The sequence below is a fragment of the Phyllobates terribilis genome, unplaced genomic scaffold (genome assembly GCF_046119375.1).
Source record: "Phyllobates terribilis strain yellow unplaced genomic scaffold, ASM4611937v1 Scaffold_7__3_contigs__length_470593459, whole genome shotgun sequence".
In the NCBI taxonomy this organism is placed as follows: domain Eukaryota; kingdom Metazoa; phylum Chordata; class Amphibia; order Anura; family Dendrobatidae; genus Phyllobates; species Phyllobates terribilis.
Window position 1 is genome coordinate 301,627,266 of NW_027362767.1, and position 24,307 is coordinate 301,651,572.

A 24,307-nucleotide genomic window follows, 5' to 3' on the forward strand; every position below is an offset into this window, starting at 1 on the left:
CCTGCTACCATTTACCACCAGGAGACGGCGCCCTTGTCGGCAGGGCCTGTGGGAGCTGATGCGCAGGCTTTAAACAATGACCCGGCTACAGACCTGCACCATCAGGTCCAAGAACTAACTAAAAGCGTTGCCGCGCTAACCCGAACTGTGCAGTCTTTACAGGTTTCTACTCCAGGGAAGATCCAGCTGGCATCCGGACCGGAGGATATCCCGTGGCGCCGACCAAGGAGGACCCCACCGGCCAGAGGAAGACCCAGCGACCGATACAACGAGGACGGACAACCCATCTGCCGCCGCTGCAATCAACCCGGACATATGGCAAGGTACTGTCCTTTTAAACCGGCACAACCTGGGGTAGAGGGCCAACCCCTAAGAATAAGATCACCAGGCCCATCGAACTGGCGTGACAAATACGTGGGAGGACGTCAAGTCTTGCCTGTAGTACTGGATGGCATTCCTATGAGTGCCCTACTTGACACCGGGTCACAGGTCACCACCATCCCGTACGTGCTCTTCAAGCAGTACTGGAATGACTCGGATATAACCCGCTACCCAGACGACGACTTGAGTATCATCGCCAGCAATGGTCAGCCCGTGCCACAGATCGGATTTAAAGAGATGACCATTAAAATCGGTAAAGTCGAACTGGCAGCACAGGGACTGATCATTGTAGACATTGACAAGCGCGAGAGTCACCCAAAGATAACTCTAGGAACTAATGTGATTGAAAATTGTCTTGCGGAGGTGATTCTCATTTTACAGCAGGTTGCCAAGAACGCCAGCTCCGGCCAGCAGCGAGTGCTCCAAAAAGAGATCCGGGCACTGATGCGACGGCAACAAGTGGAACTCTCCGCTGGTGAGATAGGTAGCGTGAGAATGTGTGACCCGTTCCCTATTGCCATGCCCCCAAAAAGTGAGATGATGATTTGGTGCCGGGCAGCTATTGGTCTCAGAGGTAGAGACTACCAAGCAATGGTAGAACCCGTCTACTCAGACAGTAGGCCCACCATTTTGACAGCACGGGGGGTGGTTGATGTACACCATGGGAGGGTGCCCGTTCGCATAATAAATATCGGGAAGAGGGAAGTGTACCTGCCCCGGTATGCTACGCTAGCCAAATTGTATACCATCAACCAAAATTCTGTACAGTCCGTGGAACCCTTGCCTCCATCTCATCCAGAGGAAGGTAACGGCTCTAAGCAACAAATGGAGGACTGGTGTCAGCAACTGCATTTGGGTACTGACTCCACTCCCTCACACCAGAAACAGGGAGTCTATCGGGTGGTTCGAGAGTACGAGAGAGTGTTTAGTAAACACCCGCTAGACTTCGGGCGAGTAAAGGGGGTAGAACACCACATCCCCACGGGAGACCATCCTCCCATAAAGGAGAGATACCGACCTGTACCCCCTGCACACTACCAACACGCCAAGGGGATGCTTAGAGACATGAAGGAGGCTGGGGTAATCAGGGATAGCTGTAGCCCCTGGGCAGCTCTACTAGTCTTGGTTAAAAAGAAAGACAACACTATGAGAATGTGTGTAGATTACCGGAAAATCAACCGTATCACACACAAAGATGCGTACCCCTTACCAAGGATAGAGGAGTCTTTGGCTGCTTTAAAATCTGCTAACTTCTTCTCCACTTTGGATCTCACTAGCGGGTACTGGCAGGTTCCTGTAGCAGAGGCGGACCGGGAGAAGACCGCATTCACCACCCCGATGGGACTTAGCGAGTTTACCTGCATGCCGTTCGGACTCTGCAACGCACCAGGAACCTTCCAACGATTGATGGAATGCTGTCTGGGACACCGGAACTTTGAGACGGTCCTGCTGTACCTGGACGATGTTATAGTTTATTCCAAAACCTACGAGGACCACCTGAAACACCTGGCGGAGGTGTTTGAATCCCTGGCAAACTACGGTCTGAAGGTGAAACCGTCGAAGTGTCACCTGCTAAAACCAAAAGTGCAGTACCTGGGACACGTGGTGAGTGCTGACGGAGTGGCCCCCGACCCTGATAAGATCACCGCGATTAAGGAATGGCCAAGACCCTCCAGCGTAAAGGAAGTGCGGCAGTTCCTCGGGTTGGTAGGCTACTACCGAAGATTCATTCCCGGTTTCACCAAAAAGGCAGCTCCTATGCAGGACCTCCTGATAGGCCAGTCCAGGAAGGCCAAGAACCAGAAGCCGCCCTTCAGATGGGAGAAGCTGGAAGAAGAGTCCTTCCGCCAGCTGAAGATGGCCCTCACGGGGGATGAAATCCTGGCGTACCCTGATTACAGCCAGCCCTTTATCCTCTACACCGACGCAAGTGACATCGGGCTGGGAGCCGTACTGTCCCAGATCCAGCAGGGGAGAGAACGGGTAATTGCTTACGCCAGCCGAAAACTGCGACCCACCGAAAGAAACCCTGAGAATTACAGCTCATTCAAGTTAGAGTTCCTGGCAGTGGTGTGGGCAGTCACCGAACGCTTTAAGCACTACCTCGCCTCTTCCTGGTTCACCGTGTACACGGATAACAACCCATTGACACACCTGGACACTGCAAGACTCGGTGCCCTGGAGCAGAGATGGATGGCCCGCCTGTCCAACTATGAGTTCACGATCAAATACCGGGCAGGACGCTCCAATACCAACGCGGATGCCTTGTCCAGAATGCCAAACCTACCGGACATAGGGGAAGATCCAGGGGAACTGGAAGAAGTTGAACTCCCCGCGTTTCACCGTCATGGGACTACCCAGTATTCCCACCGTGTAAGGGGTAAGCAATCCGCTACGTTCAACCCCTTACCTCATTACAACTGGGCAGAAACGCAAGACAGTGACCCCGCCGTCCGACTGGTGAAGGAGATGCTGACTCAGCCAGATGCCCGCCTTGACCCAGACGCTCCGGAGGAGACCAAGCAACTGTGGGCTGAGAAGAGTCGACTGTTCCTTTACAAGGGGAAGTTGTGCCGCAGAATGGTTAACTCCCGGACGCATGAACTGGTCTGGCAAGTAGTGGTGCCAAGAAGAGACGCGGCAATGGTACTGGAGGCATACCACGACGGAGCTGGGCACTTCGGATGGAAGAAGCTGGAGTTCCTGCTGCGCGGGCGGTTCCACTGGGTAGGCTTGAGAGGAACCATCGAGAGGTGGTGCAAAGACTGTGGCCCATGCAACCTAAGAAGGAAGGACCGTGCCAGCCAGAAGACTCCCCTGCAGTCCATCGTCACCAGGCAGCCGTTGGAACTGGTAGCCTTGGACCATGTAAAACTGACCCCCAGCAGAAGTGGCTACGTCTATGCGTTAACCATCGTGGATCACTACTCCCGGTTCTTGGTTGTAGTCCCCGTCAAGGACTTAACGGCTCAAACAGCAGCTAGAGCCTTCCAGCAGCACTTCTGCCGTCCACACGGATACCCAGAGCAGGTGCTGATGGACCAAGGACCCGCCTTTGAAGCGGAAGTCTTCCAGGAGTTCTGCACTCTGTATGGCTGCCGGAAGATAAGAACAACACCCTATCATCCGCAAACCAATGGACTATGCGAGAAGATGAACCAGGTGGTGATAGACCTTCTGAAAACATTGCCCCTGGAAGAACGCAGTCTGTGGCCTGAGAAACTGCCTGATCTGGTGGACCTATACAACCACATCCCTGTAGGTTCTACCAACTGTACCCCGGCTTACCTAATGAGAGCAAGACCTGGTAAGCTGCCTGTTGATCTGGATATGGGAGTCCTGACACCCGAGGACACTTCACCAGAAGCAGACTGGGACACAGAGAGGCAGCAGCAGTACCGGAAAGTACAGGAGAGCGTTGAGCGAAGTCTCTGTCAAGCAAGAGAAAGACAGGAGAAGACTTACAACCAGCATGCTCCCGCTGTTCCCCTGGTACCTGGAGAGCAGGTCTTGAAGAGGAAAAGACGGCTCCACAAGTTGGACGACCAGTGGGAGAAGGACCCGTACACCGTACTGCCATCAAGCCATGAAAACCCAAAAATCTGCACAATCAGTAAGGATGGAGGAGAAACCACAGCCATTGTCTCCCGAGATCACCTGAAGAAGTGTCCCGAGCAACTACGAAACCCTGAAGAAGATCAAGAAAACCCTCGACCCGCAGAGAAAAGGGAAGAGATGGTCAGTACTGTACTCGGAGACTTCCCTCAGTCTTGGACACAAGTAAATGGCGCTGTTGTGGTACCCGTCCTCACCTTCCTCCAGCCAGCATCCCAAGTGCCTACGGAAAAACAGGTAGAGCTGGAAGAGCAACCGGTCCAGGAGGCAGAAGACCCCACACAAGCAGACCAGGAGAATCGACCCTCTGCTTATAGTGAGCCTGTCGTGCCCCTAGTGAGCCAAAGAGTCCGTAGACAGCTGCCCAGCTTACCTTTGACAGCTCCTACACCCTGTAGCTCAGGACCGGTCAGTAAGCTCCGTAGGTCTACTAGGGCCACTAGAGGCCAGTTGCCCGTACGTTGGAGGATCTAAAGTGTTCAGACTGTTTTATTGGTATTTACCTGTTTACTGTTGCTTGTAAATAATTATGTTTTTTCTAGTTATTTTATAGGTGTCTTTTGTGGATTAACCGGAACTCTGTTGTATATATGTTTGGAGCGTAACCCAGGAACGGACTAAAGACTGTTAAAGACTCGGGGCAGAACAGACCCCTACCTGGTTACGGCTCCCTGTTCTTTGGTGAAATGGACACCCTTTTTGCTTCAAAAATTGCACCCGGTTGCGGACACGCCGTGACCACCCTAATGTGTTTTTCCTTATTGTATTGCTCCTGTTTATACCCTGTTATGTTTTCAAAAATATGTTTAGTCCCGGAGTACTAAATTTTACTAGGGGGGAATGTGGAACCCCAGGGGTCTGGTTACCACAGTAATAGCAATATTACGTCTGTGAGCAGGTGGGAGGTCTCCTGGTCAGGAATCCTAAGCATGCAAATCTCCTGCCCAGTCCTGGGAGGGGAAGAACTTCCCCTATATAAACTGGGGCTGAGGCGGGGTTAGGGAGAAGAAGAGGAGTCCCAGACAGAGACACAGTCTGGTCTGGAGTGGAGCTGATACAGGGAGAGCAAGATCAGGAGCTCTGTGGGAGCAGTGATAAAAGGGGTCAGAGACTGGAAGCTGTAGAGCTCGTCCTGACTGAAGAGATCTCACCGGACACGGAGTCCGAGGCTGTGGGGACTGAGCCATACCCAGCAGCAGAAACCGACCGGCAGGGGATTTCAGGTCCTCTGGCCAAGAAACCCGAAGGCACGGTCACACGCAAGGGACCAGCACCGCTGTCGTGGAGCGGAGGCTACCAGAAGGCCCCGAGTCACCGGCCATACGGGTGAGCACCACACGGTACACTCAGGGACGTGGGCTACTTTTACCCGCTTCTAGCAAGGTAGCCAGGAAGAGTACAATTAGTGGGGAGGCCTACAACTCCGCCTGGCCAGGGGAGATCCTATCTGCTCACGGACTGACCAGGCCCCGATCGCTAGCCAGTACTCCCGGGAGGGTCTACCTTTGCCACCAGTAAAGACCCTGAACTACACCGCACCGTCTCTGAGTGGTTCCTGGTGCCTGCGAGCAATTCTACTATCCCCATAATCCACGTCCGCTGCCCTGAGGCCATACCCCTCCCGTTGGGGGTTATACTATCCACGCTGCACAACCGTACCACCGGCCTCAGCGGTCTGCCCTGCAGCGGCGGTTTCATAACCGCATTCAACGGGTGGCGTAGTCGAACACTATAACATCTTATACTAAACTCTGCCGCTTAGTTTGACACCCTGGGCACGGACCGGGTCACCGCCACGAGGACTACTATCCCCAGCAGATCCGGCTCCGGGTATCCCCCTGCGCAGCAGAAGCAGCACAGGCCCAGGGGGCGCGTCAATAACAATCGTTATCACCTCCCACCACCCCGACCTCCGGAGCCTGTGTACAGTGTGACCCCGGCTGTAGCGATATAATGTTATTATTAGTGATGAGCGAGCGTGCTCGTTAAAGGACTAAACTCATCACTACTTATTATCACCTCCACCTCCCACCCTCTGACCTGTAATATGTTATATCGCTCCATAATCTGTGAACAGTGTGACCCTAGCTGTACCGATATAGCGTTCTCACCCCCCCAGACCTGTGTATGTTGTATTGCTCCGGAGCCTGTGTACAGTGTGACCCTAGCTGTATCGATATAACGTTATCATCCCCCGAGACCTGTGTATATCGCTCCAGAGCCTGTGAACAGTGTGACCCCGGCTGTACTGATCTAACGTTATCACCCCCCCAGACCTGTGTATGTTATATCGCTCCGGAGCCTGTGTACAGTGTGACCCTAGCTGTACTGATCTAACGTTATCACCCCCCCAGACCTGTGTATGTTATATCGCTCCGGAGCCTGTGTACAGTGTGACCCTAGCTGTACCGATATAACGTTATCATCCCCCGGGACCTGTGTATATCGCTCCAGAGCCTGTGAACAGTGTGACCCCGGCTGTACTGATCTAACGTTATCACCCCCCCAGACCTGTGTATGTTATATCGCTCCGGAGCCTGTGTATAGTGTGACCCCGGCTGTACTGATCTAACATTATCACCCCCCCCAGACCTGTGTATGTTATATCGCTCCGGAGCCTGTGTACAGTGTGACCCTAGCTGTACCGATATAACGTTATCATCCCCCGGGACCTGTGTATATTGCTCCAGAGCCTGTGAACAGTGTGACCCCGGCTGTACTGATATAACGTTATCACCCCCCCAGACCTGTGTATATCGCTCCAGAGCCTGTGTACAGTGTGACCCCGGCTGTACTGATATAACATTATCACCCCCCCTGACCTGTGTATGTTATATCGCTCTGGAGCCTGTGTACATTGTGACCCTAGCTGTACTGATATAATGTTATCACCCCCCCCCAGACCTGTGTACGTTATATCGCTCCGGAGCCTGTGTATAGTGTGACCCTAGCTGTACCGATATAATGTTATCACCCCCCCAGACCTGTGTATGTTATATCGCTCCGGAGCCTGTGTATAGTGTGACCCTAGCTGTATCGATATAACGTTATCATCCCCCCTGACCTGTGTATGTTATATCGCTCCGGTGCCTGTGTACAGTGTGACCCTAGCTGTACCGATATAACGTTATCATCCCCCCAGACCTGCGTATATCGCTCCAGAGCCTGTGTACAGTGTGACCCTAGCTGTACCGATATAATGTTATCACCCCCCCAGACCTGTGTATGTTATATCGCTCTGGAGCCTGTGTATAGTGTGACCCTAGCTGTACCGATATAACGTTATCACCCCCCCTGACCTGTGTATGTTATATCGCTCTGGAGCCTGTGTACAGTGTGACCCTAGCTGTACCGATATAACGTTATCATCCCCCCAGACCTGTGTATATCGCTCCAGAGCCTGTGTACAGTGTGACCCCGGCTGTACTGATATAACGTTATCACCCCCCCCCAGACCTGTGTATATCGCTCTGGAGCCTATGTACAGTGTGACCCCGGCTGTACTGATATAACGTTATCACCCCCCCCCAGACCTGTGTATATCGCTCTGGAGCCTGTGTACAGTGTGACCCTAGGTGTACCGATATAACGTTATCACCCCCCCAGACCTGTGTATATCGCTCCGGAGCCTGTGTACAGTGTGACCCCCGCTGTACTGATATAACGTTATCACCCCCCCAACCTGTAATATGTTATGTGGCTCGGGAGCCTGTGTACAGTGTGACCCTAGCTGTACCGATATAACGTTATCACCCCCCCTGACCTGTGTATGTTATATCGCTCTGGAGCCTGTGTACAGTGTGACCCTAGCTGTACCGATATAACGTTATCACCCCCCCAGACCTGTGTATATCGCTCCAGAGCCTGTGTACAGTGTGACCCCGGCTGTACTGATATAACGTTATCACCCCCCCCAGACCTGTGTATATCGCTCTGGAGCCTATGTACAGTGTGACCCCGGCTGTACTGATATAACGTTATCACCCCCCCCCAGACCTGTGTATATCGCTCTGGAGCCTGTGTACAGTGTGACCCTAGGTGTACCGATATAACGTTATCACCCCCCCAGACCTGTGTATATCGCTCCGGAGCCTGTGTACAGTGTGACCCCCGCTGTACTGATATAACGTTATCACCCCCCCAACCTGTAATATGTTATATGGCTCCGGAGCCTGTGTACAGTGTGAACCTAGCTGTACAGATATAACGTTATCACCCCCCCAGACCTGTGTATGTTATATCGCTCTGGAGCCTGTGTACAGTGTGACCCTAGCTGTACCGATATAACGTTATCATCCCCCCAGACCTGTGTATATCGCTCCAGAGCCTGTGTACAGTGTGACCCCGGCTGTACTGATATAACGTTATCACCCCCCCCAGACCTGTGTATATCGCTCTGGAGCCTGTGTACAGTGTGACCCCGGCTGTACTGATATAACGTTATCACCCCCCCAGACCTGTGTATATCGCTCTGGACCTGTGTACAGTGTGACCCTAGGTGTACCGATATAACGTTATCACCCCCCCAGACCTGTGTATATCGCTCCGGAGCCTGTGTACAGTGTGGCCCCCGCTGTACTGATATAACGTTATCACCCCCCCAACCTGTAATATGTTATATGGCTCCGGAGCCTGTGTACAGTGTGACCCTAGCTGTACCGATATAACGTTATCACCCCCCCTGACCTGTGTATGTTATATCTCTCTGGAGCCTGTGTACAGTGTGACCCTAGCTGTACCGATATAACGTTATCACCCCCCCTGACCTGTGTATGTTATATCGCTCTGGAGCCTGTGTACAGTGTGACCCTAGCTGTACCGATATAACGTTATCATCCCCCCAGACCTGTGTATATCGCTCCAGAGCCTGTGTACAGTGTGACCCCGGCTGTACTGATATAACGTTATCACCCCCCCCCAGACCTGTGTATATCGCTCTGGAGCCTGTGTACAGTGTGACTCCGGCTGTACTGATATAACGTTATCACCCCCCCAGACCTGTGTATATCGCTCTGGAGCCTGTGTACAGTGTGACCCTAGGTGTACCGATATAACGTTATCACCCCCCCAGACCTGTGTATATCGCTCCGGAGCCTGTGTACAGTGTGACCCCCGCTGTACTGATATAACGTTATCACCCCCCCAACCTGTAATATGTTATATGGCTCCGGAGCCTGTGTACAGTGTGAACCTAGCTGTACAGATATAACGTTATCACCCCCCCAGACCTGTGTATGTTATATCGCTCTGGAGCCTGTGTACAGTGTGACCCTAGCTGTACCGATATAACGTTATCATCCCCCCAGACCTGTGTATATCGCTCCAGAGCCTGTGTACAGTGTGACCCCGGCTGTACTGATATAACGTTATCACCCCCCCCAGACCTGTGTATATCGCTCTGGAGCCTGTGTACAGTGTGACCCCGGCTGTACTGATATAACGTTATCACCCCCCCAGACCTGTGTATATCGCTCTGGAGCCTGTGTACAGTGTGACCCTAGGTGTACCGATATAACGTTATCACCCCCCCAGACCTGTGTATATCGCTCCGGAGCCTGTGTACAGTGTGGCCCCCGCTGTACCGATATAACGTTATCACCCCCCCCTGACCTGTGTATGTTATATCTCTCTGGAGCCTGTGTACAGTGTGACCCTAGCTGTACCGATATAACGTTATCATCCCCCCAGACCTGTGTATGTTATATCGCTCTGGAGCCTGTGTACAGTGTGACCCTAGCTGTACCGATATAACGTTATCACCCCCCCTGACCTGTGTATGTTATATCGCTCTGGAGCCTGTGTACAGTGTGACCCTAGCTGTACCGATATAACGTTATCATCCCCCCAGACCTGTGTATATCGCTCCAGAGCCTGTGTACAGTGTGACTCCGGCTGTACTGATATAACGTTATCACCCCCCCAGACCTGTGTATATCGCTCTGGAGCCTGTGTACAGTGTGACCCCGGCTGTACTGATATAACGTTATTACCCCCCCAGACCTGTGTATATCGCTCTGGAGCCTGTGTACAGTGTGACCCTAGGTGTACCGATATAACGTTATCACCCCCCCAGACCTGTGTATATCGCTCCGGAGCCTGTGTACAGTGTGACCCCCGCTGTACTGATATAACGTTATCACCCCCCCAACCTGTAATATGTTATATGGCTCCGGAGCCTGTGTACAGTGTGACCCCAGCTGTGCCGACATGTGCGCAATTTTCAGTATGTGAACACAGCCATAGCTCTCTTTAATAAACTGTTTCTATTTTTTCTGTGTGGGAAACTTTCCTTGTTTGCAATTTTCCTGTGGGCATTCATGGCTGTGGGCTTTTTCCTGTGGGCATTCATGGCTGTGGGCTTTTTCCTGTGGGCATTCATGGCTGTGGGATTTTTCCTGTGGGCATTCATGGCTGTGGGATTTTTCCTGTGGGCATTCATGGCTTTGGGATTTTTCCTGTGGGCATTCATGGCTGTGGGATTTTTCCTGTGGGCATTCATGGCTTTGGGATTTTTCCTGTGGGCATTCATGGCTGTGGGATTTTTCCTGTGGGCATTCATGGCTGTGGGCTTTTTCCTGTGGGCATTCATGGCTGTGGGCTTTTTCATGTGGGCATTCATGGCTGTGGGCTTTTTCCTGTGGGCATTCATGGCTGTGGGATTTTTCCTGTGGGCATTCATGGTTGTGGGATTTTTCCTGTGGGCATTCATGGCTGTGGGCTTTTTCCTGTGGGCATTTTTCATGGAACCATGGTTTGAGCATCCTTTATCAATTTATATGTTCTGTAAATTTCCTAAGCTATCTCCGCAGGCTACTTCTGACATATTTATGCACATTTTGAACATTACTGTATTTTTTTCTTTATTATAGTGGAAACAATACAGCTTAAGATGGATTTACACTGCGCAATCATCGAGAATGAGTATGCCTAGGAATGCTCATTTTCTGATAATTGCTTGTTTGTTAGGTGAAATGATCTTCTGGCTTACTTCAAAGATCATCGTTATTGGTAGCACATCGCTCTGTGTAAACAGCCCCTGTGCTGCTGAGAAACATGGCAGCCTATGCACACAGAATGATCTATTACTGATCCTTCTGTGTGCATCTGAAGTGCGGTCTTCTTGTCTAAACAGGCTATTACACAACTATCAATCAGCAAACATGTTGCCGAACGACGCCAGACGATTAACACTGCAGGCCAGTTGGTATAAACCCGTCATTAGTCTTATCATTTAATTAAACTGTTAGGTCTTGTGGTACCTACAGTTAGGTCCATATATATTTGGACAGAGACAGCATTTTTCTAATTTTGGTTCTAGACATTACCACAATGAATTTTAAACAAAACAAGTCAGATGCAGTTGAAGTTCAGACTTTCAGCTTTCATTTGAGGGTATCCACATTAAAATTGGATGAAGGGTTTAGGAGTTTCAGCTCCTTAACATGTGACACCCTGTTTTTAAAGGGACCAAAAGTAATTGGAGGTGAAAATGTTAAAACAAAAGTCTCTTCTGTAAAAACTATATGGACAAAAACGGCATCATTTTGTGATAGCACAGTATGCAGTTTAACGTTCAGCGCTCTACTCATAGGGATGCAGACACACTTGATCCAAAGTCAGGTGTAGGCAATTCTAGAAAAATAGTAACATTTATTAACTTTTAGGCTTGAAAACCATGAAACGGTTGACACGAGGCTAGCACACATCCGCTTCATAAAAATTGCACTATATCCTTAGAAATAAATTGTAAAATGCTGGAAATGTATTATTGGCGGTTTTACGGCCATAGCATCAAATATTTCAGTGTGTAGCACTAAGAGGAGGTGCAGATAGGAGAAAATGGAGAACAAAATTTCTCCATCTTCTCTATTTGTGGAAAATCGGACTGCACTCAGATGTCATACAAATGCAGTCCAATGATATGCATGCACTCATTGACTTGCATGGCAAGGGCGATCCGAATATCAGATCAAACATGTCCACGGCCCCATAGCCTAACATTGGTCAGGTTGCAATCTCATGTTTTGTCAGATTGCACTCGGACTGATAATACACCCATGTGCACGAGCCCTAAGGCTGGGGCACATGAAGCGGGCGGCTCATGGTTACTGGATGGCCAGCACGCAGCTACCGTATGGACATGAAAGTCACAGGAGTTTTCAGCTGTATTATTAGAAATATATTGCAAATTGCTTATTGTTAATAGCCACAAGATTTTTCTACGTTCCAGATAGAAGGGCTGAACATAGAGTTATCTTGTCACAAAGCAAGCGAAAAGTATAAACATATCAAAATATTTCCAAATTGCACTGAAATGTCTGTAAAAAATCTGTTGAAGTAAATCTAGAAGACCAACAGAAATCTCTTCAAATCAGGATCACTGCCACTGAGGATATGTATGCATGCTGCACGAGTAGTGGTACATGCGGAATGTTTAAGCATAAAGTGTATTAAGGAGAAAACCTAATCTGTTCACAAAGTCAATATCCCACATTTATCATTCATTTCCCATATTTAATTTAGGTAAAAAAATGTCACATCTAAAATTGTGTCAGTCTTTGCAACATTTCTCTTCTTATTTCAAAAAAGAAAACATCAAGAAAAGTCCACGTAGCTGCAGCCAATCGGTACATTTTTAGACTTATTTATTAAAGACAAAGTATAAAACAGACACATAAGGGAATTAAAAGCCACTATTCTTAAATCGGTGAAGAAACTGCTTTTCACCAAGATGAAAGCTGTAAATATCCTATAATGATGCAAAGTCAGATATCAATTTAAGTTGTGTTTTGTTTAAAAAAAAAAAAGTAAGGTGGCAAAAGTTAATCATATTACATGTTTGTTTTTTATTTTATAAGATGCAATTGAGTTATATTAGGTATTGAATAAAAGAAAAGAATTGCTGAGAACATTAGAGATCCTAGCAATGACATGCACACTGCAGTACCAATATATGATAAATTCACAGATTGTATACAATCATATAGGAGACGTCTCTAAACATGGTGATTTCCTTTTTCTTACCCCAGCTTTTTCCATTTCGTCCTAAAACTTCTTTTTTCTCTGGATTCCAGATGAACAGTTTTAGGTCTTGTAACCATTCTGCCCAGCTCTTTCTCTGTTCCATCTGGACTTGCCTGTCAGGATGTGAATATCTTCCATCCTGACTGTCCTGAAAGACAGAGGTCCCTCCCATTAGTAAAAAAAAGGACTGTCATTGAGTGAGCAATGCATAGAAAAAAATAGGACGGTATAATGTTCATTATTACAATATTTTTTGTTTTTAAAGAAGCACTCCCAGAAAATGTATTATTTCTTAAACCTTAAAGTCTAAATGTGTATGTGATGTAGTGTAAGTGAGTTAATATACTTAATGATCGCTGTCTTCCCCGGTTTCCTCTTCTCAGTCACATGACCTATTTTTTGACTAGCCGCATCACTCTACCTCATTCTGATTCTCCATAGACTTAAAGACTTCGTCCACTACTTGGGCAATTCCTTGTCATTCCCCACGCTTGGCCCCGTTAAAATGAAAAAAGCTTATACTCTCCTCCCGTGCATGTGCCATTCCAGCGGTGTCAGCACTCGCAGTCTCGGGGTACCTGTGCGGTATTGTTACACGTGAGCCAGTCCGGACTTCCTCCTCATGTTCAATTCGACATATGGCAGCGGGGACAGTGACGCCAGCGCTGATTGGGCCCAGGTTCCCATGTCACAACAACGCACGAGAGTCCAGAACCGAGAGTGCCAACACCACTGGAGCGGCAACAGCACAGGAGGTGAGTATAGGCTTTTTTTTCTTATTGGGGGCAAACATTTAGATCAAGAAGGAGTTGTCCTAATAGTGGACAACCCCTTTAAGTTTTAAAAGCAATGTCCTGCTCACATATAAGCCCCAGTCAGTATTGGACAGGGGTGTCTGGGGCCCACAGGAGGAATTGATCCTCGGGGCCCACCCTACAGCAATATGCAAATACCTGATAGCCGATATCCCCAATATAGTGGAGCCTTGACTGTAAATCATAGGTGGCTCCTGCACATCTACTGTGCACTACCATAACTGGCATGTAGAATTACGGTAGTTTGCATTAAAGGGGTTCTTTGATTAAAACGAGTTGTCAGCGATCCATGGGATTCACAGGATCAGTGATCACTTATTGATCGTTTGGGTCCGAACATTGGAAAACACACCTATCGGAAGAATGGGGAAGTTTTATCCCTGACAGGACACTTATCCCCATTTTAAAATGCAGCAGCAGGTGGGACATCTGACTGCAGCTCCATTCAATCTCTTTGGGGCTTCCAGAAAAAAAACAAGAACAGCCACTGAGGGAATGAATGGATCAGTGATCAAGTCGCACATGAGGTCCAGTCTAATAGGGATGAAAGCTCCACATTCTACCAATCGGTGCAGGTCCCAGAAGTCAGACCCCCACTAATCAATAATTTATCCTGTGGAGAGGTGATTACTTGTTTTCCCCAGAGAACCCCTGTAAGTGCACCTTGTTCCAAGTATTTAATCACTAATGGAAATAAAGAATCTTCTCCTAATTAATATCAGAGACAACAAATGACCGCCATACACAACACAATCCACTATACCAACACCAATAATACCATATACAAGGGAGAAATACCACCACACCATGACCAGACCACATATCACCACCACATAGTGACCGAATAATACTACATACAAGGGAGAAATACCACCACACAATGACCAGACCACATATTACCACCACATAGTGACCGAATAATACCACAAACAAAGGAGATATACCACCACACCATGACCAGACCACATATTACCACCGCATAGTGACCGAATAATACCACATTCAAGGGAGAAACACTGCCACACCATGACCAGATCACATATTACCACCACATAGTAACCAAATAATACCACATTTTAGTGAGAAATAGTGCCACACCATGACCAGATCACATAGTACACCACAAAGTGTTACGCACAGTGTGGGAAAAGCTAAGTACAACACGAAGGGATGAGGGGAAGGAAGGCCAGACACTAGAGAAAGGGGGAGTGGAGATGCCTAGAAGAAATACCACCACACCGTGACCAGACCAGATATTAACAGCATATAGCGTCCAAATAATTTCCCATCATTTCTTTCCCCCCACCTCCATCATTGCTCTCTCCCACCTCCTCCATCATTGCTCCCTCCCATCCCCATCATTGCTCTCCTCCACCTTCTCCATAATTGCTCTCCCCCACCTTCTCCAACATTGTCATATCTCCCCCACCTTCTCCATCATTGTCATATCTCCCCTACCTCCTCCATCATCATTGCCATATCTACCCCACCACCTCCATCATTGCCATATCTCCCCCCATCACCTCCTCCATCATCATTGCCATATCTCCCCCCACCACTTCCTCCATCATTGCCATATTGTCACATCTCCTCCATCATTGCCATATCTCCCCCATCATTGCCATATCTCCCCCACCTCCTCCATCATCATTGCCATATCTCCCCCACCTCCTCCATCATCATTGCCATATCTACCCCACCACCTCCATCATTGCCATATCTCCCCCCATCACCTCCTCCATCATCATTGCCATATCTCCCCCCACCACTTCATCCATCATTGCCATATCTCCCCCACCACCTGCTCCATCATCATTGCCATATCTCCCCCACCTGCTCCGTCATCATTGCCATATCTCCCCCACCTGCTCCGTCATCATTGCCATATCTCCCCCACCTGCTCTGTCATCATTGCCATATCTCCCCCCCACCTGCTCAGTCATCATTGCCATATCTCTCCGATCTGCTCAGTCATCATTGCCATATCTCCCCCACCTGCTCCATCATCATTGCCATATCTCCCCCACCTGCTCCATCATCATTGCCATATCTCCCCCACCTCCTCCATTACTAGTGCCATGTCATATCTCCCCCCACCTCCTCCATCGCCATGCCATGTTTATCTCCCCCCACCTCCTCCATCACCATGCCATGCATATCTCCCCCTACCTCCTCCATCACTATGCCATGCATATCTCCCCCGCCTCCTCCATCACCATGCCATGCATATCTCCCCCCACTTCCTCCATCACTCTCCCTCATCTCCCCCCATCATCACCATTGCTCTTCCTCATCTCCCCCCACCTCTTCCATCACCATTGCTGTCCCCATTTCTCCCCATCTCCAGTCCAGTCTATTAGTTAAAAAAAAAAACACTTACCTCTCAACACGCTCCCCCGCAGCATCGTCCTCTGCTTCCTGCCTGGCATCTTTCTCCCTGACACAGGCTCGCGCTGCATCAAGCAGCCCGAACCTGTGTCAGGGAGGAAGCGGCGGGCAGGAAGTAGAGGTGAGGACGGATCCCTCCAGCTCCGCTGCCATTTTCCTCCTGTCGGCAGCGGAGTTGGAGGGATCGCTCCCTGCTCATCGCACAGAATAAGGGCAATCTGGCCATGGGCCCCCCCCGGAGCCTGGGGTTCCGAGAAGCAGGCCAGATTGCTCTCATCAGCCGCACTGCAAGGGCCCTCCTGACCCTCCAGGCCCTTGCAGTGTGGCGCACCGGCGGCCATGTTAACCAGGGGCCTCATGTGTCCTGCTCGGGGGCCCGCTGAGGACCCGGGCCCACAGGAGAATTCTCCGGTGTCCCGGTGCCCCAGTCCGACCCTGGCCCCAGTGTAATCAGGCAAGTCGAAATAGAAGTCACGTGACTGAGAAGGGGACCAGAACAGCACTGAAAACTGGGGAAGATGACGGCTGGTGAGTATATTAGCTATGTAGACAAGCAGCTGGCAGAATCCTGGATAAGAGGCACTGAGAGGGTTAATAGGACCAATATCTGGGTCCAAGTTTGTTAGGAATGATTAAATGAGATTGGCGGAACTAGTCATTAACATACTCCAATCCAGGAGGCGCAGCTGGTTTAAAAGGGCAGCTGAGCTGTTCATCCCTTGTCTTGGAGTAGAGGTGCAAACATCTCTGGCATTTGGGTTTATATATGCAAGGTGGAGGACCTGTGTAAGTTTCTTAGGCTCTGCAAGAGGTCAAGTATTGGACTTTGATTATTGACCTGCTGAACTGCTTTGTTTCTTATACTGCTGTATGGACTCTTTGTTTTATTACTTTTGCTGGAAGTTTATGGAGTTAATAAACCTTCCAATTTGGACAAGAAACTGCGTGCCGATGTGAACGCTGCCAACTACCAACACACTGAATCCCGGCAATTGGTGGAGAATGCGGGCACAGAATTTCAAGAAGCACATTGCTGGATTCTATCTGTATGTCCTGAGTGAAGGCAGTGTCAGCATTAGTAACAGACTCAGAAAGTATGGAAGAGCTTGCGACGCAATTAGTCCAGGGGAAACTTTGGAAACGCTGAGGTCAGGGACTTCGGTAAAAAAAATGCTGGAGTGTGGGGAGAGGATTCAAGGCGCTAAATTTTGCTCCTCAGTAGCTGGGAACCGGTGTTCAGGTTCCGTGTTTGGCTAGCCATACTGATCGGTTATGTCAAAGGACCAAGGTGCTGGGCCAGGCAAAAGAGCGCCTCCTCAAGGCACGATTCAGGGGGTATAGTCCATTCACTCAGGTGAAACAATTTAAACCAGGTGATTGGGTGCGCATGGTGGTGCCCATCGTGGGGAACAAATTTCTTGCCAAGTAGCAAGGACCCTATGAAGTGTTGGTGAGGGCCACTATAAAGTTTACCACCCAACAAAAAGGAAGCCCTGCCAGGTATGTCATATTACCTAGGTCAAGCCTTGGTGGGATGGGGCTCGAGATTGGTTGGGTGAAGTTGCCCAGCCCTCAGCTTTGGGCAGAGGGCAAGGGTATGTAGACAAGCAGCTGGCAAAATCCTGGAAGCTAGGTGCTGAGAAGATTAATAGGGACAATATCTGGGTCCAGGTTTGTTAGGAATGATTAGATGAGATGGGCGGAACTATTCATTAACACCCTCCAATCCAGGAGGTGTATTTAGTTTAAAAGGGCAGCTGAGCTGTTCATTCCTTGTCTGGAAGTAGAGGTGCAAACAACGCTGGTATTTGGGTCTGTGCATGCAAGGTGGAGGACCTATGTAAGTTTCTTAGACTCTGCAAGAGGCAAAGTATTGGACTTTGAATACTGAGCAGCTGAACCGCTCTGTTTCTCATACTGCTGTATGGATTCTTTCTTTTGTTATTACTTTCTGCTGGAAGTTTATGGAATTAAAAAACCTTCCTGTTTGGACAAGAAACTGCATGCCAGTGTGAACGCTACTGTGGCGCCCCTGAGGGTTCGACCGCCACAGGAATGCTGCACTTCTTTAATGGAGTGTGTTGTTCCTCCTCTGAGGTAAGGCCGGTGTGAATGTAGTGACCTAGCCTTTTGCATCCAACACCACATTCCACCAGAGGGAGCTAGTATGCACTAGTGCTGCTCCCCTGGTTACAGGGAGACTGGGGAACACGAAGTGGTAGGAACCAGTTAGTGGGTGTGGGTGGAGGAACAGTTAGTTAGTGACACTTCTAATTTCATATTTAATAGAATGCCATCTTTGATCTTGGTTCTTTCGTTGGTCTTTCTGCTGGTTCTTCTTCTGCTGTTCTAGTGGTCGTACTGTGCTGTCAAACTACTGTGTGTTAATGTGACTTCCCTCCGGGAACGCAGATCCTGTGTGAGCCTGCACCGGCATGGGACACAGCCCTCGTACCCCGATCTTTGGGACGAGAGGTAGGTTGCAGACAAGGAATGTCTCAACCCGGCCAAGGACCAGGATCAAGAAGGCCCGGGAGCTTTAGAGTGTGGCTCCCTAGCAAATGGGTCCCAGGGAGGATGCAGACGGAGCGGAGTACGCCACCTGTCCTCGCCTACCTGATCTATTCAGAGGGATTCCGGCTGCAAGAGGGGTACCGGCCCCCGACACCCGACCTCGCACTCTATGTCCAGGACGGGAAAGCCCGGTTAGGCCCTGAGGATCCCGCCGGGCCTCGGATGGAGAGGAATTGCCACCCGAGCCCTACACCTGAGAGGAGCTCAGAGGGAGACCTGGCCTATCTACTACACACGCACAGACGGGAAAGGGTGAAGTCTGTAGTGCAGGAACACTCTGGTGTAGGGTCGCTACTGAACACTGGACTTCCTCGGAGGTAGTCGGACCCCCGTCCCTGGTGGCCGCAGGACTCCGCGAGGAGCAGGGAGAAGCCTTGTGCTGCTTGAGAGAACTGTGAGTAAAGCCTTGGAAGTTCACCCCTATGGCCTCCGGACTGTTCATTACGCGCCATACCACGTGACGCGGTGCCCGTACTCCCACACTATGACTCCCCCTTCATTCTGCTTAACCTGCCCTGAGGCAACGCTCCGCCTGTGGGGAGCAGCGAGAACTTTAGCCGCCATGACACCGGGCCTCAGCGGACTGTAGCGGCGCTGGTGGCCCCATCACCAGACACCACAGGTGGCGTAGTCGACAATTACCACTCAACCCGGAAAACCCTAACATCATTTTTAATGTGACGGCCCTGGGCACGGAATGGGTCCAGGCCACGGCTGCAGCCCCCTCAACATCTGACCCGGCTCCGAGTATTCCCCATCTTCCCAGGGAAGGGCTGCGAGCGTCACACTACCAGCTACCAACGAGCTAAATTATTACAACGCACATACAAATGTAGACAGGTTATAGTGACCAAGTTTTCTTTCTCATTTTTCATATTTAGCACTTACATTTCCTGCAGATGAGTGGTGGTCTGGATCCTGAGATCCTGAGCGCTGAGCAAGCGCAGCGCAGTGTATATACAGTAAGAGAAAGCACTGACATTTCTTCCTGCTCCAGACCCAGCGGTCACCTGATCACTAGATGCTGGGAGGCAGCAGGAGCTGATGAGTCCTACCAAATGCAGATCAGCTTTGCTGTGTTGCCAGCAGGATGAAATTTCCTTGTACCTGGGACTAATATACCAGCCCTACTTACAGGAAAAATCAGATTGAAGAAAAAAAGTATTTACATTTTGCAATGTCTCTCAAAAGTCTTGTATGACCTTATATGGGAGCACAATGTGTGCAATAAATGAAAAATAAATAGATACATGAATATATACAGTGGCATGTAAAAGTTTGGCCACCCCTGGTCAAAATCACTGTTATTGTGAACAGTTAAGCAAGTTGAAGATGAAATGATCTCTAAAAGGCCTAAAGTTAAAGATGACACATTTCTTTTGTATTTTAGGCAAAATATATATATATATTCATTTTTTACATTCTAAAAATTACAAAATGGAAGATGGGCCGATGCAAAAGTTATAGCACTCTTGGAGATTTGTGTGCTCAGATAACTTTGACCAAGGTTTCAAACCTTAATTAGTCAAACTTTTGCATCGGCCCATTATCCTTTTTGTTATTTTGCTATTGCATGGCTATTACTAGCCATGCCCTTGTTAAAAAAAGAACATGTGTCCAATATATACATGGAATTGTTATGGAAAAGGGAATAAAATTTAAAATGTATTTTAGTGGTCTTTTATGGTCATAAAAAATAAAAAAACAGATACATATTTCCTTTATTTTCCCCCAATATCATAAAAAAAATAAAAATAGAAATTTTGAAAATAACATAATTAGGTCTCACATATCATGAAAAATGATGCAAAATTTATTTGAATATCCGAATAAGAATTTTTTTTAGTTCTTTAAACCACATGTACAAAAAAACTCAAATGTGCCTGGTCAAGAATGCAGATAAATATTGATCTTGAACTGGTTAATGATAATATAATGTTCTCACAAAACATAAGCTATGTACTAGCAAAATTTGATTTATTTTTATATTTTAGCATTCAACCTATTACACATTCCAAAAGTAAAGTGGTCGGCAAAGGTAACTACAGAGGTGAAAGAACCAATAATATCACAAATTATTTAGTAAGTTTGGTTTGAATAATTGTCTAAACATTATAATAATTTAGAGATCGATACAGATATAACATACTGAAAGTTGTCTTTACTTTACACAATCCCTACTTCTAAAATAAGCGCTCCCGTCAAAGTTTTTATCCTCTTAACATATTGCAGTCATCATATTATATAGCACTGTATACTTACAATTGCTCATTTTTCTATCCAGCTAATTCTTCTCTTTTCCATTAAGTCTATGACAGGGGTGGGGAACATTGGGGATCACAGTTTTCGGGCCATCGGCCGGCAAAACACCGGCCACCGGCCATTTAATTGCTCCTGACACTGCAAGCATGCGCATGGACCATGCACTGCTAGATACTGCAGCATGTGCAATGAAGGATTATGTCCTGTTGCTGGCCAGTGCCAGCGTCAAGACATACTTTGTGGGTGGAGTTAGTGCGCTCTGTACTCCTGTGCCATTGAAGACGACAGCAGTGGCCGCCCAGCACCCCGTGATGTATAGATGTCAGCCTCTAATAGTTTTGTATAAGCCTCAGCCCCTCCTGTGATGTACAGTCATGGCCAAAAGTATTGAGAATGAGACAAATAGTAATTTTTCTAAAGTTTACTGCTTCATTTTTTGTAATGGCAATTTGCATATACTCCTGAATGTCAAAGAGTGATCTGCTTAACAGCAATTACTGTACTTGCAAAGTCAATATTTGCCCAGAAAATGAACTTTAACCCCCAAAACACATTTCAACATCATTGCAGTCCTGCCTTAAAAGGAGCAGCTAACATCGTTTTAGTGATTGATCCATTAACACAGGTGTGGGTGTTGATGAGGACAGGGCTGGCGATCAATCAGTCATGATTAAGTAAGAATGACATCACTAGACACTTTAAAAGGAGGCTGGTTCTTGGTATCATTGTTTCTCTTCAGTTAACCATGGTTATCTCTAAAGAAACACGTGCAGCCATCATTGCACTGCACAAAAATGGCCTAACAGGGAAGAGTATCGCAGCTACAAAGATTGCACCTCAGTCAACAATCTATCGCATCATCAAGAACTTCAAGGAGAGAGCTTCCATTGTTGTCAAAAAGGCTCCAGGGCGCCCAAGAAAGACCAGCAAGCGCCAGGACCGTATCTTAAAACTGTTTCAGCTGCGGGATCGGACTACCAGCAGTGCCGAGCTTGCTCAGGAATGGCAGCAGGCTGGTGTGAGTGCTTCTGCACGCACTGTGAGGCGGAGACTCTTTGAGCAAGGACTGGTTTCAAGGAGGGCAGCAAAGAAGCCACTTCTCTCCAGAAAAACCATCAGGGACCGACTGATATTCTGCAAAAGGTACAGGGAGTGGACTGCTGAGGACTGGGGCAAAGTCATTTTCTCTGATGAATCCCCTTTTCGATTGTTTGGGACATCTGGAAAACAGCTTATTCGGAGAAGAAGAGGTGAGCGCTACCACCAGTCTTGTCTCATGCCAACTGTAAAGCATCCTGAAACCATTCATGTGTGGGGTTGCTTCCCAGCCAAGGGAATCGTCTCACTTACAGTCTTGCCTAAAAACACAGCCATGAATAAAGAATGGTACCAGAATGTCCTCCAAGAGCAACTTCTCCCAACCGTCCAAGAGCAGTTTGGCGCCCAAAAATGCCTTTTCCAGCATGATGGAGCACCTTGCCATAAAGCAAAGGTGATAACTAAATGGCTCATGGAACAAAACATAGAGATTTTGGGTCCATGGCCTGGAAACTCTCCAGATCTTAATCCCATTGAGAACTTGTGGTCAATCATCAAGAGACGGGTGGACAAACAAAAACCAACAAATTCTGGCAAAATGCAAGCATTGATTATGCAAGAAAGGACTGCTATCAGTCAGGATTTGGTCCAAAAGTTGATTGAGAGCATGCCAGGGAGAATTACAGAGGTCTTGAAGAAGAAGGGGCAACACTGCAAATATTGACTTGCTGCATTAACTCATTCTAACTGTCAATATAACCTATTGGTACTCATAATATGATTGCAATTATATTTCTGTATGTGATATAAACATCAGACAAACACTAATAAAAACCAGAGGCCAGCAGATCATGTGAAAATATAACTTTGGTGTCATTCTCAAAATTTTTGGCCATGACTGTATACGCCGCAGCGTCTCCTGTGCTGTTTAGATACTCCAGCATCTCCTTTGATGTATATGCCCCAGTGTCTTATGTGCTATATAGATGCCCCAGCCCCTACTGTCATGTATATGCCCCAGCGTCTCCTGCGATGTATGTGCCCCAGCTTCTCCGGTAATGTATGTACCCCGGCCTCTTCTGTCATGTATAGATGCCCCAACCTCTCCTGCGCTACATATGCACCAGCCACTCTTGTGATGTATATTCCCCAGCATCTCCTGCGATTTATGTGCCCCCAGCCCCTCCTGTGATGTATATTTCCCAGCATGTCCTGCGATGTATGTGCCCCCAGCCCCTCCTGTGATGTATATTCTCCAGCCCCTCCTGTGATGTATATTCCCCAGCATGTCCTGCGAGGTATGTGCCCCCAGCCCCTCCTGTGATGTATATTCCCCAGCCCCTCCTGTGATGTATATTCCCCAGCGTCTCCTGCGGTGTATTAGTCCCAGCGTCTCATTGTGATGTATATTCCCCAGCATCTTCTGTGATGTATATGCCCCCAGCGTCTCCTGTGATGTATAGTCCCCCAGCTTTTTTGTGATGTATATGACTCGCCCCCTGGGCCGTGGGGCACGCGGATCCGGGCGATAGGGGAACGACGGGGGTAGTAGTAGTGGCGGCCTGGTCCCGCGGCTCAGGGTGGTCAGACCATTGGTAGTCTGCTACATACTTGAGATAATGTCCAACTACGCCACCCGTGGATTGCGGTTATTAGGAACCGCCGCTGCATGCAGACCGCTGGGGCTGATGAAGTGTGCAGCTAGGGTAGTGTGACTCCCCACGGGAAGAGTGCGGCCCCAGGGCAGTGTAGTGGCTGGTGGAAGTGATGGTGGCGAGAGTCCCAGTACCGGTAGTGCCGGAGGAGCGAAGGAGCACACGGACAACAAGTTACAGTCCAGGGTCTTTACTCACAGTTCGTTTGTTCCGGGTCACTTCCGTCGGCAGTGACCGCCCGAGCCGTGCTGCGTCCACCAGGTGAGGGGCTCGGTCAACTCCCAGGCAGTTCAGGAGCATGGCACAGGACCCCCTTTCATCCTTTCTCTGGCCTGCCTCACCAGTGACCCACTTTTGTCCGGCTGCCGCGGACTTGTGCGGTTAAACGTTGGCCCCGTCCTCCGCTGTCCTATATGGTGCCTTCCTAGCAGGTTTGATGAGGTGTCGCACCAATATATGATCACGACGACCGGTCTTTGGCTGAGGGTTGTTTCTCCTCCACCAACTTGGGATCCGGTACCCTTAATCTGCCTGACCCTGCACCCTGGATTCTCG

At 48.7% G+C, this 24,307-nt stretch overlaps 1 protein-coding gene across 2 annotated transcripts in view; it reads right to left on the bottom strand.

The window, feature by feature from the left end:
• Positions 1 to 24,307, bottom strand: part of ATP1B4 (ATPase Na+/K+ transporting family member beta 4) — a 127,036-nt gene that overhangs the window by 55,706 nt on the left and 47,023 nt on the right. For both annotated transcript variants that reach the window (XM_073641077.1, XM_073641078.1), the window contains one exon: positions 13,021 to 13,168. In XM_073641077.1, the coding sequence (XP_073497178.1) occupies positions 13,021 to 13,168 (148 nt within the window). The remainder of the gene's footprint in view (positions 1 to 13,020; positions 13,169 to 24,307) is intronic.